At 40.2% G+C, this 18,468-nt stretch overlaps 1 protein-coding gene across 1 annotated transcript in view; it reads right to left on the minus strand.

Moving 5' to 3' along the window:
- Positions 1 to 8,171: 8,171 nt before the first annotated feature.
- DDX46 (DEAD-box helicase 46) overlaps positions 8,172 to 18,468 on the minus strand; it is an 81,149-nt gene continuing 70,852 nt past the window's right edge. Inside the window, exons 22-23 of the mRNA XM_014583589.2 lie at positions 11,608 to 11,681; positions 8,172 to 9,968 (exon numbers count right to left, since the gene is read on the minus strand). Of these exons, the coding sequence (XP_014439075.1) occupies positions 9,921 to 9,968; positions 11,608 to 11,681 (122 nt within the window). The 3' untranslated portion in view covers positions 8,172 to 9,920. The remainder of the gene's footprint in view (positions 9,969 to 11,607; positions 11,682 to 18,468) is intronic.

The following is an 18,468-nucleotide window of genomic DNA, read 5'->3' on the forward strand; positions in this document are numbered from 1 at the left end:
TTGCCAGAGAGAGAGACAGAAAATGAGAAATCCCCCCCTGTGGGGGGTGGCCATGCTGCAATCCCTTCTCCTCCATTATCTTCTTGGGATTTTGGGCACACACACACATGCGCCCAGCATGAATTTCGAGCTGCCAGGTCCAAGGCTTGAACTGTAGTTGGCCAAGTGGAAGTACACTGAAGTAACCACTACGCCATCTGCTGGCCATATATGTATTCTTTTAAACTGAAAGATTACTCTGAATTTTATGTACATAAAATAGAAATTTTAAATGCACAATGTTTAAAATATACATATATCTTTTTACATCAGTGAAACTACCAATCACATCAAGATATGGAACATTTGCATGTAAATGTTACACTACTTAATACATGGTCTCTAAGTGTTAAGTCTATATTGTCTGTTTTATAAATACAAATTACCTTGTTACATGTGTGGATGCTAATAAAAAAGTTGCACTCTATTTCTATGACTTAGTTTCCATTAATCTTTAAGTGCTTTTATCCTGTTTTACACAAATCAGAACATCCTAGGTTACAGACTGGTTCCTGAATCAATATGAATCTTTTCAATAGGGATATTCAACCAGTATGTGAGTGTAACTCTTCGGTACCTCTGTCAATCTATTTTATGCTAATTTTCTGTATCCTTAATGTTTTTTAAATTATTTAATTTTATTTTATTTATTCATCATTTATTTTCCTTTGACTAGAGGGAGACAGAGAGAGAGAGAAATAGAGTGGAAAAGTGAAAAAGCAAGCCACCACGTCTAGGACTTGAACTGTGGCTGGTCATATGGGAATGTCCAGCGCCTTAACTACCACACCACTGGTCCCAATGTTTTTATTTTCCTACCTTTTGTGTTTTAACCATTTCTCTCTAATCCAATAAATGAATGTATATATTCTTTTGTTAAGACATATCTCAATGTCAAATTTATTTATACAAACTATTAAATGACACAGAGAACTTTTTTTTTTTTTTTTAGGAACATATACATAAAACAAGGTTTTGTCTACTGCCTGCACAACCAGTGATTTGGAAGCTTTGTTTTTATACTATCAGTGTTAACATTATGGGCCATCTTGCTGCTTTTTCCCCCTCTATATTTAGAAATAAGGTAAATAAAACTTACCAACAGCTTTTTCCAGTTTTGTAAGATTAACATTTGGAATGCCTCCACTGGTCCTGTCCACAATGACAAAGCATTTTATTTTTCCTAAGAGATTTTTTTTGCCATAGGACATGTGCACTTGCCGGAGAACAAGAGAGACAGAAAGCAAGAAATCACTCCTCAGGGAGGAAGGCCATGCTGCAATCCCTTCTTCTTCATCCCACTATTGGGGTGTTGGGCATGCATGCACACATGCCTGATAGGAGTTTTAAGCTGCCAGGACCAAGACTTGAACCATGGTCGATATGTAAGCATCGAGCAATGTAATTATTCGTCATCTCTGGACCCTGACAAAGAACTTTTATCATACTTACGTTTAGCTTAAGAATATGCATACTTGTATCTTTTCTTTTTTTGGAGAGGTTTTTGCTATCGGGCACGTGCGCTCGCCAGACAGACAGAGACAGAAAGCGAGAAATCACCCTCTGGGGGGATGGCCACACTGCAATCCCTTCTCCTCCATTCTCCTCTCGGGATCTTGGGCACGCATGCACATGCGTCTAGTGTGCGTTTAAGTTACCAGGTTCAGGCTTGAACCGAGGTCGACTACATGGGAGTCCAGTGACATGGCCATTATGCCAACTGCTGGTCCTCGGGACACACTTTCAACAGCAACACTAAACCAGTAAAAAGTTACAAAGGAACTTAATGATCTCTGAAGTGCCCCCCTCTACCAAGCTTTCTAAATCCAAGACCTGTGGCCAGAGATTTGGGCCTTGGGCTGGTTTAGGGTACAGGGAGGACTCTTTTTCAAAGTTCACAGTATGGCTTCGGGAATCTCAGATCCTCTTAGATTCCTTTAGATAAAGGCACGGAGAAAGATGCTCCCGTGAAGGATCCTTAGGCTGTCTAGAAGGCCTGAGAGCTCCTAGATATTCAGGGATGAAAGTCAAGGACACATTAACAGCCAAACTGCTAAAAGTGTTTGCAAAAAATCTACCCACTACACCAAGTTCAAATAAAAAGCGATTAAAAAAAAAACATGAAAATAACTATTTAAAGAGGTTTTTGTCTTAGGGAGAGAGACAGGCACTGTGAGAAGGGAAGTGAGAAATCACCTCCCGAGGGGATGGCCATGCCACAATCTTTCTCCTTCATTTTCCTCCCAGGATCTTGGGCACACATACACACGTACCCAGCACGATTTTTAAGCCACCAGGCCCAGGATTTGAACCAAGGTCATCAGCAATGTGAGAGTCCAGTGGTGTAACTGCTATGCCACTTGCTGGTCCCAAGAACATATTTTTTTTTACCCTGCATCCTTACATTTCCTTTATTCTATAACATGCAAAATTGTTCCAATTCTCCAAAAGGACTAAACTTTCCTTTTTATTTCATGCCTTTTTTTCTCTTCCCAACATAACAGGGTTAATGCAAAGTTAGAATTCCTTCTTAAAAGATAGAGCTTTAAAATCGAACTCCTGAGACCAGCAGTTAGTGTAATGGCTATGTCTCTGGACTCCCATGTAGTCGACTGTGGTTCGAGTCCCAGACCCGGTGGCTTAAACTACACTAGGCACATGTATGTGTGTGCCCAAGATCCCAAGAGGAGATGGAGGAGAAGGGATTGTAGCATGGCCATCTTCCCTGTGGGGTGATTTCTCGCTGTCTGTCTGTATCTCTCTTTCCGGCGAGCACATGCACCTTATAGCAAAACCTCTCCAAAAAAAATCAAAATCCTAAAAGCTGATGCTTTATTTGGAAAAGAACAATGTCAAGAAAAATATAATAAAATAAAATTCTTCAGAGCCAGCAGGTGGCATAGTGATTAAGGTGCTGGACTCCCACATGGCTGATGACAGTTTAAGTATGGGTCCTGGCGGCTTGAAAATCACACAGGGATCGTGTGCGTGCATGCCCAAAATCCCAGGAGTAGAATGAATGAGAAGAGACTGCAGTGTGGCTTTCCATGCTGGGGAGGGCGGTGAGTTCTCACTTTCCCTCTCAATGTCACTATCTGTGTTTCTCCAGAGAGCATGTGTACCCCATGGCAAAAAACTTAAAAATAAAAAATAAAAAATAAAGATAAATTCTTCACCAGTGCTGTGACTTGTTAGTATGCACCCATACACATTCATACCACCTACGCCACAAAGCAAATTATAAATTGATACAGAAAAACAGAAGCATTAAAATATCCACAAATGCCGGGAACCAGCAGTTAGCGTAATGGCTATGTCGCTGGACTCCCACGTAGTAGACTGCGGTTCGCGTCCTGGACCCGGTGGCTTAAAACCCACGCCGGGCACGTGTGCATACTTGCCCAAGATCCCGAGAGGAGAAGAAGCGATTGCAGCGTGGCCATCCCCTCGGGGGGGTGATTTCTCGCTTTCTGTCTCTCTGTCTCTCTGTCTGGCGAGTACACACGCCCTATAGTGAAAAAACCTCTAAAAAAAAAAAAATCCACAAATGCCAACATATTAGCAAATCTTTACCCAGTGAGAAAATGCAGCCACTTTTATAACTCCAAAGAGCTGGCCTAAGAGTAGGATTGATATTTCATTACATGATATGTAAGATGATGCTGTTACAGTTTAAGTTACATACTCCACCCCATAATATTACATTCTTTAAGGTTTTCTTATTTTTTAAAATAATTATTGATTTCATTTTATTATTATTTTAAAATTTGCTATAGGGAAGAAGTGCTCACCAGAGAGACAGAGAGAAAGCAAGCTGTCAAGTCTGGGACTCAAACTGTGGTCAGCCATTAGAATCTAGAGTCTTAAGTAATATACCACCTACTGGCTCCCTTTAAGGTTTTCTGATGGTTATACTTAAAATTAAAAAAATGACCTAGTAAATAAAAAGACCCCATGACCTTTCCACCAGCATATATACTAAGTATCTTTCTCTCTCCTTCCTTTCACTAACACACACACACACACACACACCTTTTTAAGGATATACTCCAATTTTCTATGCCAGAGGTAAAAGACATGAGAAAAATGCCACTACAAGCTCCACGGCCGTACTGCACATTGGTAGATGCTGCTACTCGGCAGTTGAGGCAGCATCGGAGGCCCAGGTGCAATTGCCTGGCTACCTTAAACATCTGGATGTAGTGGTGCATGTCTGTAGTTCCAGCTACTTAGGAGGCTGAGGCAGGATTGTGATGTAGCACAACCTGGGTTTTACTATTATAATTATTATGAGCAATGCATAAATCATTACTGGACAAGCATCACCAACTTGACTAAACTACCTTAGCAATGCTATGGGAAAAGTGTTTTCTATTTAAGCTAATTTACCCAATGCCTGTTCAAAAGTTGGTTAAAAATGTCTTGGGGGACCAGCAGTTGGCATAACGGCTATGTCACTGGACTCCCATGTAGCCAACCGTGGTTCGAGTCCCAGACCCGTGGCTTAAACTCACGCTGGGCACGTGTGTGTGAGTGCCTTAAGACCCCGAGATGAAAATGGAGAAGGGATTGCGGCATGGCCATCCCGTCTGGGGGGTGATTTCTCGTCTTCTGTCTCTCTCTGTCTTTCTGGCGAGCACATGTGCACTATAGCAAAAACCTCTCTAATACAAAAAAGTCATCTTGGACCCGCAATTTTTTTTGGAGAAGTTTTTTCTATAGGGTCAGTGTGCTCCCCAGAGAGACAGAGACAGACAGAATGCAAGAATGTGAGAAATCACCCCCCAGGGGGGATGGCCACGCTGCAATCACTTCTCCTCCAGTCTCCTCTCAGGATCTTGGGCACGCATGCACATGCACCCAACATGAGTTTAAGCCACCGGGTCTGGGACTTGAACCACGGTCGACTACATGGGAGTCCAGAGACATAGCCATTATGCCACCTGCTGGTTGCCCCCAATTTTTTTTTTTTAATTATTTAACTTTATTTGTTTAACTTGACCAGAGAGGGACAAAGAAAGAGAGAGAGAAAGTGAGAAAGCAAGCTGCCTGGTCTGGGACTTGATCCACGGTCAGCCATGTGGGAGTTCAGTGTCCTTAACCACCACACCACCTGCTGGCCTCTATTCCTTAAATTTCTTACCCTTTAAGTGTCCACATAAATAAATTTTATATTCCTTGTGAAACATGTCAACATATGAGCTGTGACTGGAGAGAGAAGAGAGGGAGGAAAGGGTGGAAAAAGTGAGAAAGCAGGTTCCCATTCTTCCATAAAACTGTGTAACAAGATATAAAACACTCCAATTCCAAACTGAAATCTAAGTGGAAAGGTATCAGATGGCCCACAGTGGACTAAGTCACTCACACTCGCCTGCTACAAGAACTTAGCATGGGGGCCAGCAGGCTGCTTGGTGGTTACGGTGCTGGACTTCCATGTAGCCAATCACGGTTAAAGTGGCTTGCTTTCTCTCTCTCTCCCTTCTCTGTCTCTCTCTGGTCAAATTAAAAATTAATAATAAATAAAATAATTCTTTACAAAGAACTTAGAATGATATATGAAACAGTGAAATGGGACATTTTACTCAATAAAATATAGCTATTTACTCTAGATTTCTTATTTCTTTTTTTTTTTTCCTTCTGTGAGATTTTTGCTATAGGGTGCGTGGGCCTACAGGGAAAAAGAAGAGATGGAGAGAAAGTGAGAAATCACCCCCCAGGGGGATGGCCACGCACAGTCCCTTCTCTTCTATTCTCCTCTCAGAATTTTGGGCATGCACGCACATGCACCTGACCTGAGTTTCAAGCTGCCAGTTTCAAGACTCAAACCATAGTTGGACATGTGGGAGTCCAGTACCTTAAGCACTATGCCACCTGCTGGCCCCTCTCTAGATTTAATTTCAACTACCATTTCCCCTTCTCCAACCTCCTTGGTTACAAAACATCTGTCACTAAAAGATCATAGCTTGGGGGTTGGCAGGTGGCATGGTAGTTGAGGGCGCTGGACTCCTTCCTACATGGCCAACCACAATTTGAGTGTTGGACTTGGCATCTTGCTTTTTCAGTTTCCCCCTCTCTCAAACCCTGTCCCTCTCCAATCAAATTAAAATATAAATAGGGACCAGCAGTTGGCATAATGGCTATGTTGCTGGACTCCCATGTAGTTGATCACAGTTCAAGTCTCGGGCCTGGTGGCTTAAACTCACGTCAGGTGTGTGTGCGTGCATGCCCAAGATCCCAAAAGGAGAATGGAGAAGGGGTTGTGTCATGACCATCCCCCCTTTGGGGGGGGCGGTGATTTCTCGCTTTCTGTCTCTTTTTCTGGTGAGTGCACACACCCTACAGCAAAAACCTCTCCAAAAAAAAAAAAATTAATAATGACAATGACAAATAGAATTAAATAAATAATTCTTCTTCTTCTTCTTTTTTTTTTTTTTAAAAAAAGGCCATAGCTTTACAAAGCACAGCAAGGCAATGCAAAGAAAAGAGCTTAGACAAAGCTGAGATCCAACTTCAGAGGGAGGAGGGAGATCTTGCTTTTTGGTCTGTGATACTCAGGATGCTAACGTGTTATTTAGAAGCAGATTTCACAGTTGGTTTTTCTTTTCTTTTCCTTTTTTTTTTAAAGAATTATTTACTTACTTAATTCCATTTGTTATTATTTTTTAATTTGACCAGAGAGACACAGAGAGAAAAAAAGGGAAAGGGAGAAAGCAAGCTGCCAGATCCAGGACTTGAACCATGGTTGGCCATGTGGGAATCCAGTGCCTTTAACCACCATGCCACCTGCCAGCCCCTCACAGCTGGCTTACTAGGATTTATAAATCCTGAATATTTAAGAATTGGTTTTCCTTTAAAACAAACAAATAATGGGGCTAACAAGTGGTATGGAGGTTAAGGTGGCTGAGTTCCACATGGCTGAGTGAGTGGACCCAGGTGCTTGAAATCACTTAGGGTGTGTGTACATGTGTGCCCAAAATTCCAAGAGGAGAGTAAAGGAAAAGAGACTATGTCATGGCCCTCCCTTTTAGGGTGTGGCTCCTTGCTCCCCATACTCCTCCTCTCATGTCATATAGCAAAACTAAACTAAGAAAACAAAACAAAACAAAACAAAACAACCATGATTTTATAAGTAACGACTGACTCACTCGAGAGAAAGATCAGCAATTGAGGCCAGCAGCTGGTATGGTGGTTAAGGTGCTGGACTCTGACATGGCCGATCACGGTTTGAATACCGGACCTGGTGGTCTGCTTTCTCACTTTCTCTATCTCTTTCTCTCTCTCTCGGTCTCTCTCTGGTCAAATTTAAAAATAAGGAGCCGACAGGCGGCATGGTGGTTACAGGCACTAGATTTCCAAATGGTCAACTGCGGTTCGAGCCCTGGACCTGGAGACTTGCTTTCTCGCTTTCTCCTTCTCTATCAAATTTTTAAAAATTAACAATAACAAATGGAATTAAATACATAATTCTTTTTTTAAAAAAATAACAGGGGGACCAGCAGGTGGCATGTGGTTAAGGTGCTGGAAACTCCCAAATGACAGACCATGGTTTGAATTCCGGACCTGGTGGCCTGCTCTCTGACTTTCCATCTCTCTTTCTGTCTTTCTCTGGTCAAATTAAAAAAAAAAAAAAAAGTAAATGAATGAATAAAATTAGATAAATAATTATTAAAAAACAATAACAAATAAATAAGTCATTCTTTTTAAAGAGAAAAAAGGCTCAGCAGTCATAGGTCCGTCTGACTCCAGGTGAACAGAAAGTGTATACCAATGAGGCCAATAAGACACAAAATACAGCAACTAGTAAAGTACCGAAAGGGACTGGGGAGAGCTTAGCTGCTGTCCTTCATTCTACACCTCTAAGATTATCTTTGTACTAAAACTACAATTGGCAAATAAATCTATTATTTCACTTATATTTGTGTTATGCCAAATACAAAGAACATCAAAGACTAAGAGGCTTCTTTAGGAAGAAGCTTTAGGAATAGAACTGGAAATATTTTGGATAATAAGTGGCTAAAATTTTCAACTAAAAATACAGAGTGTATAATTCTCCTCTTACATCCTAACAATATAAACAAATTAGAGAAACAGAAAAAACAGAAAGCATCTGAAGAAAAGTCATTTTAGAAAAATGCAGATTGGATTACCTTTATTTTTTGTAAGGAATTTAGAAAACAGGAGCAAATATTTGTGTTGCATTAAAAAAAAATTAAAAGTCTGTACATCATTTAAACTTTAAGATCCAGTCAGTATGACACCAACAAATGTACTACCAAGTAATACGGTCTTTAAATTCTCTATCACTGGCTCTCTGCAACTGGATATATAAGCATAAAGGAAATGCTAAAATGATGCAAAACTCCGAATCTGTGAAAATGATCCAGTGGACTGAAGGGAGCACCGATTGTCACCAATGTGGGACTGCCACATAGTCTATCAAAGCAAATAAATAAACTGGGGGGAAAGGAGCCCACAGTGCCTGGAATTTTAGAGAAAGTTATTTATTTGGTTTTGCTGCTATACGTATTCTGTCTGTCCTCTTTCAAGACAGTAATTAGATGTGAGGGATCCAAAAATTCTTCCCAGCTACATCTTACTTTTTCAGACACATAACTTCATATCGAAGAAACAGTGATATTCCCTGCTACTTCAGCCACTGAATGTAACTTGTTTTAATATGACTTAACAACTATAGAACATTTTGATCTTTTTTTTTCCTTTTTAAAAAACTGTTAAGAATATTTCAAGAACTTCTGTGTCTCTTGGTTCAAGGAATATATGTATATATTTAATTCCTGGGGAACAAACTCTTCAAGAAGTAACAATTATATGAAGTTCTAATACACCAAGAATATTGAAAGAACATTAGGTAATATTGTAATAATGAAAACTGGAATATTCAAGAACAATATCTTCAGGGCTTAAAAATAGAAATTTTGATTCCTTGTGAATTAAATTTCATTGAGAGGTGCTGAAGTCCAAAACTTGGGTACTATTATGCGTCAAGAAAGAAAATATGCAATCTACTCAATAATCCTGAAGGAAAATCAGATTAAAAGTAGTAGAGTATTTGTACATACCATATTTATAGATGTATAAACAAACACTTTTAGAGGATAAAGGATTCATATTTAATATTTATAGACTACAGTCACTTTTTAAAGGAAGATTTGAAAAAGAGTTAGTAGCTAGGCATGGAGCCAGAGGTTGCAAAGGGAACCTAAAAGTAGTAAATACTAAAGCTCTTCGTAGAGTCTTTATACTCAGTATCAAGAAATGCAAAAAATACTTATACTATAAATCTTTAATTTTACAAAACCAAAAGTAGTCCAAGTATTGCCCACTTATGATGATAAAAATGGAAACAAAAACTCTGAACCTATTTTGCCAAATTTCTATTGTAACATTTCTAAATCCAGTTCATACTGTTCCACTGAATCAAGCAACATTTAAACTCATAGGGATGACGACACAAAATATGACAGAGAATTTTACCTTTTCTCAGAAGATGATCACAATTTCACTGAAAGTATAGGATAAGGAGAATAGCCCTCTGTGACGTGTACTTTATTACCTTCAATAGAAAGTCCAAATATTTTCATTTTTCAAGCCTCTAAAATATTTCCAGATATTTAAAATATTGATATTTAAGTGTTCTTTTAGAGAGCATCATATTCTGAAAACAATGTTTCTTTAAATAGTTTGATTAATTGTGGGGGTACTTCCTGACAGATTTCTTTAGCAAATACTGGATTCTTGTATTTAAAAACATCAGCAAGACAGAATTTTAAAAATCCTAATTTACAATACACTGTAAACTGCAGACAACATTGTCACGTGTATCACAGGTCAGCACAGGAAAAAGGTTTTTTTGCAGATGATTATAAGACTTTGTATCTTCCTTTGTTTGTTGGTTGGTATGAATTTTGCTATAATAGAAAATAAAAGATACATGGTAAGAAAAAGAAAAATTAAAAAGATACATTTAAGGTTACTTCCTTTGACAATTTATAAAACTCAAATATTTATAATAAAAATAGTATTGCGTTAAGAAGGAGTTATTCAATAACAATTTATCTTTGTTCATTCAACTACTTGAAAACTCTCTGAATCAACAGTGATGGCATTTATAGGCATTTCCTTGGTGAAGTGGTCTTAAGCACTTGATTTAAAGGCTGTTTTTTTTATTCCCTCTTGTTTTACATACTCTCTTTCTTCAAACCTCTTATCCTGCCCAAAATAATATTCTGTAATTGAGAATTTAGAAAACACCTAAAAAACATATTCTCAGGGGACAAAAAAGGTTTCCCTTGAAAGGGCCCTCATCCCCATGTGCATGCTGTAGGGTGAGTTGACAATCTCTGACTGGCACTAGACACTGGGAGGTGCCTGCCCATTGGGAAAGTGGTCCACAGACGGCTGCTTTTCCCAGAATCAAAACTAATCATGGCCTAAGTTTAGAGACACTAACAAGACCATGTCAGGGTTGTGTTGACAAAGATGGAGAACAGCTAGAATTTTCATATGATGAGGTGATAGAGGGAGTATAATTGATACAACCTATTGGAAAACAGTTTAGCAATACCTACTAAAGCTAAACTATATATATAATATATATATACTCTGTAAAAATTAGCTTTATATACATATATTTTTATATTTTCCTGATGCTTTCGGTCCAGCATTCCTATTTATTGATTTAATTTTTATAATTTATTCATTCATTTATTTTAATTTGACCAGAGAGAGAGAGAGAGACAGTGCGAGGAGTGCAAGAAGAGAGAAAGAGAGAAAGCGGGAGAGCAAGCCACCAGGTCCAGGACTTGAACCGTGGTCTGCCATGTGGGAGTGTCTACAACCTTACCCACCATGCCAACCTGGTGGTCCCCCATGTACATATAAATATTGTATATGTGTGTATGTGTATGTACATGTGTATATATCCCCTATAATTAACAACAGTCTTATAAGGTAAATACCCAAGAAAAGAGCATACTAATGTACACCAGTGACATGGAAGAATGTTCATAGAACTGTTATTCATAAAAATCAAGAACTAGAATAATCCCAAAGTTTAATATAGGACATAAATTGTTATACATATAAACACTGTACAGTCATGAAAACAATGGGTAGATATTACAACATGGACCGATCTCCTCAAAATGATGTTGAACGAAGGAAACTAGATACAAAGGAGTATAAAACATAAATTCTACTTAGGGTTCAAAACCAGGCAAAACTAATCAAGTTTACAAGTCATAAAACAGAGTTACACTAAAAAAAAAACAAAAAAACCATGGTTACACTTGGGGGACATGAACAGTGACAAGCAGGGACATAGGAAAGGCTTCTGAGAAGCTACTGACATTGCATATTTCTTGATCTGTGTGGTGATTACATCGGTATGCTTATTAATTTGTGAATATTCATTGGGCTACATGTTTATTATTTTGTGTATTTGTATTTATATTCTTGTTCTATAAAACACTTAGTAAATAAAATTTTTAAAAGAAAAACAAAACAAAACAAAAAAAACCTCCCAAGCCTTTGAAGTATTTTACTCACCAGTCGGATCAGTTCTTCTTTTATAAGCCTGGTGATTTCTGCCTTTGCCTTCTGCACAGCCAGCTCATTGGCACCTGATGAGTGAGTGAAAAACATTACTGACAGTCCTAGAATTACACTTGAGATCCTTGTCATGGAGTATTGCCCCTATTACATGCAGTGTTGAGTTCCATGGGCTGGCACCATAACCTAGTGGTTAAAGGGATCACGTCTCCCATGACCAACTGTGTAGTTTAAATCCCAGCCCTGGAAATCTGAAAACCCACTGGGCAAGTCCCAAATCCCAAAAGAATGGACAAATGGAAGAAAAGTGAATGCAGCATGACCACACCCCATTGAAAAGTGCTTTCTCTCTTTCCTTGTCTTTCTCTGGCAAGTGCACAGGCCCTGTGACAAACTAAAAAAAGAATTCCTGGTATGTTGATTAAAAAGAGTCAAGAGAGACCAGAAGATAGCATAATGGTTACATCAATGGACTCCCATGTAGTTGAACATGGTTTCAGTCCCAAACCCGGAGGCTAAAACACACCTGGTGCATGTGTATGAGTGCCCAAAATCATAAGAGTACAATGGAGGGGGAACTGCAGCATGGCCATCTGCCCTGGGGAGTGATTTCTCACTATCTCTCTGGTGAGTGCATGTGCCCAATAGCAAAAATCTCTCTAAAAATAAGAAAGAAAGAAATTTCTTTCTTTTTAACAATTTATTTTTTATCTTATTTATTCATTTATTTATTTTAACTTGACCAGAGAGAGACACTGTGAGAGAGATTTGAGAAAGCAAGCCAGCAGGTCCAGGACTTGAACCATGGTTGGCCATATGGGAGTGTCCAGCACCTTAACACCGTACAACCCACTGGTCATCTGAAAGAAAGAAATTTGTTTGAAAAAAGAATGAAAAGGGGGCCAGCAGGTAGCATGGTGGTTAAGGGCACTGGATTCCCACATGGACAACCGCAGTTCAAGTCCTGTACCTAATGTCTCATCTCTTTCTCTGTGTCCCTCTCTGGTCAAATTAAAAATATATAAAGTTAAAAAATATACAATAATTCTAAAAAATATTAAAAAAAAAAAGAAAAGAAGTGAAGAGGAGACCAGCAGGTTGCATGGTAGTTAAGGCATTCCCACATGGCTGAATGCGGTTCAAATCCCAGACCTGGCAGCTTGCTTTTTCACTTCTATCATTCACTCTCTCACACTGCCTCTATCTGGTGAGTGCATGTACTCTGTAGCAAATGTTAAAATAATAATAATAAAATTAAATAATTATTTAAAATAAAAGTGAGACAATACTTAGCAATCTGTCCAGAAGAGAATGAAAAGAGAAAAACACCTTCCATGATTTATCCCTTTAATATTATTTACTAGATGTTTATTATAGTCTTTGAAGTTGCAAATATTTCAGAAAGGTATAATCTGAACAAAGATTTAAGATGAATGAAAGATTACCTAAGCAGAGGGAAGGGAGATGACATGGAAGTGTTTTCTAAAAATGAACTATATGTGCAATGGTATAGAAATAATAAAATTCTGTTTAATTATTGAAGAGTAAAAAAAATGTAGCATGGTTGGGGAACCAGCAGTTAGTGTAATGGCTATGTCACTGGACTCCCACGTAGTCGACCGTGGTTCGTGTCCCAGACCCGGCGGCTTAAACTCATGCCGGGCGTGTGTGCATGCGTGCCCAAGATCCCAAGAGGAGAATGGAGGAGAAGGGACTGCAGCATGGACATCCTCCCTGGGGGGTGATTTCTCGCTTTCTGTCTCTCTGTCTGGCGAGCGCACACGCCCTACAGCAAAAACCACTCCTAAAAAAAAAAAAAAAAAAAATGTAGCATGGTTGGAAAGAAGTGAGAAGAATATAGCAAGATGGCTGACTGGATGAGGAAGCCTGGAGACATTAATTTGTAGTTTTATTTCAAGAAACCCACCATGTATGATACACCATTGAGAGATTCATTATACAAAAAAACTCAGTCATGTTCTTTAAAATCTTGTGAAGTACAAGAAAAATAAACTTGTAAAGATATAATAGGAAAAAGTTCTAAATGTCACTAGATAAAGTGGTTTTATTTTCCATGCTCTTACAATATTGTGTTCATATCACCATGATGGCACATTTTTTTTTTAAGAGAGATTTTTCTCAATAGGGCGCATGAATTTGCTGGAGAGACAGAGACAGAAAGCAAGAAATCACCCACCAGAGGGGATGACCATGCCACAATCCCTTCTCCCCCATTCTCCTCTTGGGATTTTGGGCATGCATGCACATGCACCCAGTGTGCGTTTAAGCCACGGGGACTGGGACTCAGACTATGGTTGACTACATGGGAGTCCAGCAACATAATCATTACTCCATCTGCTGGTCCCAACAACACTTTCTAAGAATTATTTTATTTAACTTTATCTTTTTATTTATATATTTTTAGAGAGGTTTTTGCTATAGGGCGCCTGTGCTCACCAGAGAGTCAGAGAGACAGAAAGAGAGAAATCACCCCCTGGGGGGATGGCCACGCAGCAATCACTTCTCCTCCATTCTCTTCTTGGGATCTCAGGCACGCAAGTACATGCACCCAGCGTTGAGTTTAAGCCACTGGGTCCAGGACTTGAACCACGGTCAACCACATGGAAGTCCACGACACAGTCATTACACCAACTGCTGGTCTCCTATTTATTTATTTTAATTTGACCAGAGAGGGACAGAGAGAAAGTCAGAGAGAGGAGTGAGAAAGTAAGAAGGCAAGCCGCCAGGTCTGGGACTCAAACTGCAGTCAGTCATGTGGGAGTCCAGCGCCCTTAACCACCACAACACCTGCCAGTCTCGATAGATTAGATAGATATTTTTGTTTATTTATTTATTTATTTGAGAGAGAGAGAGATGATAAAGGAAAGAATAGGAGTTTGAACAGCAACAGGGATGAAATCTTTTTTAAAAAATTATTTTTTATTTAACTTTATTACTATTATTTCCCAGTTTTCATCAGAGAGAGACAGAGAAAGAGAGAGAAATGAGAAAGCAACCCACCAGGTCTGGGACTCAAAACATGGTCAGCCATGTGGGAGTTCAACTCTCTAGCTATCATGGCACCTACCAGCCCCCAAGTGGTGAAATTTAATTCTGAGATTCCTGTCTTCCTGAGACATCTAGATGAAAGCACAAATGAGGCCAACAAAAATACAAACCAGCAGTTAGCACAATGGCTATGTCGCTGGACTCCCATGTAGTGGACTGTGGTTCAAGTCCCGGACCCAGTGGCTTGAACTCACGCGGGGGGCGTGTGTGTGCATGCCCAAGATCCCGAGAGGAAAAGGGATTGTGGCGAGGCCATCCCCCCGGGGGATGATTTCTCGCTTTCTGTCTCTCTGTCTCTCTCTTTCTGGCAAGTGCATGCGCCCTATAGCAAAAATCTCTCCAAAAAAAAAATTAAATTAAAAAAAAAAAATACACACTAGACGTTTGGAAGAGATCAGCAATAGACATCAAGGGTAGGATCAGAAGCTAGGGGGCAATGCCAGGAAGTAGGTACATACAGAGAGATAGCACAGTAGTGCACACTGCTGAGAGGAAAAGAGCTGGACTGAAGAACTAGGGACTGAAGATGTCAAAGAATAAGATGAGAACTGAGATTGTAATGTAAAGAGTTACACTTTTATCATTCTATATCTATAAAAAATTATAAAAAGAATGAACAGGGGACCAGCAGATGGTGTAATGGCTATGTTACTAGACTCCCATGTAGTTGACTACAGTTCGAGTCCCGGAGCCAGTGGCTTAAACTCACACCAGGCGCATGTGCGTGCATGCCCAATCTCCTCAAAGAATGGAGGAGAAGGGATTGCGGCATGGCCGTCTCCCCTGGGGGGTGATTTCTCACTTTCTGTCTCTTTGGTGAATGCACACATCCTATAGCAAAAACCTCTCAAAAAAAAAAAAAAAACAGAAATGAGAAAGCTTCCCCTTGTTTGAAATGAATAACTTTTCTTACCTAAAAGAAAGGTGCAAATCAATTTAACATCAGGAAGGAGAAGGCCAAGAGACGGTATGGTTGTGAAGCCACAGTAATGTATCTAAATTAACTCCTCTCTCTCTATACACCAACCTCTAACCACCACACTTAAAGCTGTAATGGAAAGAAGGGTGCTATAAGAGAAGAAAGGCTGACAAAGGTGAGGGGAAGGGTATAATCAAGAGTCAATTCAGGACCAGCAGTTAGCGTAATGGCTATGTCGCTGGACTCCCAAGTGGTCGACCACGGTTTGAGTCCCGGACCTGGTGGCTTAAACTCACACAGGCACGTGTACGTGCATGCCAAAGATCCCAAAAGGAGAATGGAGGAGAAGGCACTGCGGCGGGGCCATCCCCGCCGGGTGGTGGTGGTGGTGGTGGTGGTGGTGGTTATTTCTCGCTTTCTATCTCTCTGTCTCTGTTTTTCTGGCAAGCGAACGTGCCCTACAGCAAAACCCTCTTTAAAGAAAAAAAAAAAAGTCAAGTCAGAATGAAAATTACAACCGAAATGAAATTCAGAAGGAAAACATGTTCCTTGGTATGAGCTAGTTCAAAGCTTGATGCTGATGTTCTTGTGCTATTTTAAAAAGTAGGAAACACGGGACCAACAGTTAGCATAATGGCTATGTCGCTGGACTCCCACGTAGTCGACCACGATTCGCGTCCCAGACCCAGTGGCTTAAAACGCACGCCGGGTGCATGTGCATGCATGCCCAAGATCCCGAGAGGAGAATGGAGGAGAAGGGATTGCGGCGTGGCCATCCCCCAGGGGGTGTGATTTCTCACTTTCAGTCTCTGTCTGTCTGGCTGGCTGGCTGGCGAGCCCATGAAGCCCTATAGCAAAAAAAAACTCTCCAAAAAAAGTAGGAAACAGGGGTCAGGAGGTGGCATGGTGATTAAGGCAGCTGGACTCCCACATAGCTGACCACATAGCTGACCACATAGCTGACCAGAGTTCGAGTCCTGGACCTGGCAGCTTGCTTTCTCACTTTCCTTCTCTCTCTCTGTCTCTCTCCGGTCAACTTCAAAAAAATAAAATAATGACAATAAATAAAATTAAACAGAAATTATTTTTTTAAAAAAGTAGGAAACAACACTGTCACACAGATAATTCAAGTGGATGAATCATTTCTCTATAGAGAGAAAGACCAGTTTCACCTTAGAGAGAAATTTGGACCGGTTTAATAGACTACATATGTTTATAAACAGTCATGAAAAAGGCATTTCCTTTCACTGAACAACTACAACAACTCTGCCTGCTTTTAAGGGATTGTCCACTAGTAAAAAGAGAGGGTCACAGAACAGACTATCTAACAAACATGTAAGCCCTTCCTATTTTCTTTCCCTCTGCCTGTGGGAGGCCCAAAGTTTCTGACCCACAGCCTAAAAGGAGTCAAGCAGAAGAAGCGCTCCAACCGCATAAGTAGAAACAGATGACAAGATATTCCTTTCACACTAGCAACACCTGTTTTCATCCTGTTACTGCATAGCTGAATTTCACTGGAGTTTCAAAAATCATATGATCCTTTAAAAAATTTAATTCTCAGGACCAGCAGATGACATAATGGTTACGTCACTGGACTCCACATGGCCGACTGCAGTTCAAGTTCCAGACCCAGCAGCTTGAAACTCACATAGGGGGGAACCAGCAATTAGCATAATGGCTATGTTGCTGAACTCCCATGTAGTGACGGCGGTTTGAGTCCCGGACCCGGTGGATTAAAACTCAGGCCAGGCGCATGTGCATGCGCGTGCGTGCCCAAGATCCCGAGAGGAGAATGGAGAAGGGATTGCAGCTTGGCCATCCCCTCTGGGGGGTGATTTCTCATTTTCTGTCTCTGTCTGTCTGGTGAGTGCATGTGCCTTATAGCAAAAACCTCTCAAAAACAAACCAAAAACTCACATAGGGCATGAGTGCATGTGTGCCCAAAATCCCGAGAAGAATGGAGGAGAAGGGACTGCAGCGTGGCCAACCCCCACCTCAGGAGCAATTTCTCATTTTTTGTCTCTCTCTCTCTTTGATAAGCTTACTTTCTCTATAATAAAAACCTCTCTCTCTCTCTCTCTCTCTCTCTCGCTCTTTCTCAGATAGATAGATAGATAGATAGATAGATAGATAGATGGATCGATCGATTGATCGATCAAGGCCAGCAGGTGGTATAGTGGTTAAGGCACTGGATTCCCATGTGGCAGAACACAGTTTGAGACCTGGACCTGTAGTTTGAAACTCACACTGGGTACAGGAGAATGGAAAAGAAAGGATGGCGGCGTAGCCATCCCTCCCCCCTAGAGGGTGATTTCTTGCTGTCTCTCTCTTTTCTGGCAAGGACACATACCCTATAGAAAATATCTCTTTAAAAAAAAAAAAAAAAAAACCCACACTGATTATGGGCTAGCAGATGACATGGTGGTTGAGGTGCTGATCTCCCACATGGTCAACTACTGCTTGAGTCCTGGACCTGGTGGCTTGCTTTCTCACTTTCCCTCTCTCTCTGGTGAGCTCACATGCCCTATAGTGAAAATAACAATAATAAATGAAATTAAATACGTAATTATTTTTAAAAATCTAATTATCTCTAAAATATTCTTAAAGCTTTAGATCCTTTTAATTACCAGTCCCCATCTCTTAGCATCATTATGTTTCTAGAATACATTTTAGATCTGTTCTTGAGGCCAGCAGGTGGAGCAGTGGTTAAAATGCTAGATTCCTGCACAGTCAACCACAGTTTGAGTCCTGGGCCCGACAGCTTGAAAATCATGTCATGTGTGCATGCACCCAAAATCCTAAGAGGAGAATGAACTGCAGCACACCCAAATCCCATGCTCCCTATGATAAAAAAAAAAAAAAAAAAAAAA

Source organism: Tupaia chinensis, unplaced genomic scaffold (assembly GCF_000334495.1).
Source record: "Tupaia chinensis unplaced genomic scaffold, TupChi_1.0 Scaffold144346_1, whole genome shotgun sequence".
Classification (NCBI taxonomy): domain Eukaryota; kingdom Metazoa; phylum Chordata; class Mammalia; order Scandentia; family Tupaiidae; genus Tupaia; species Tupaia belangeri.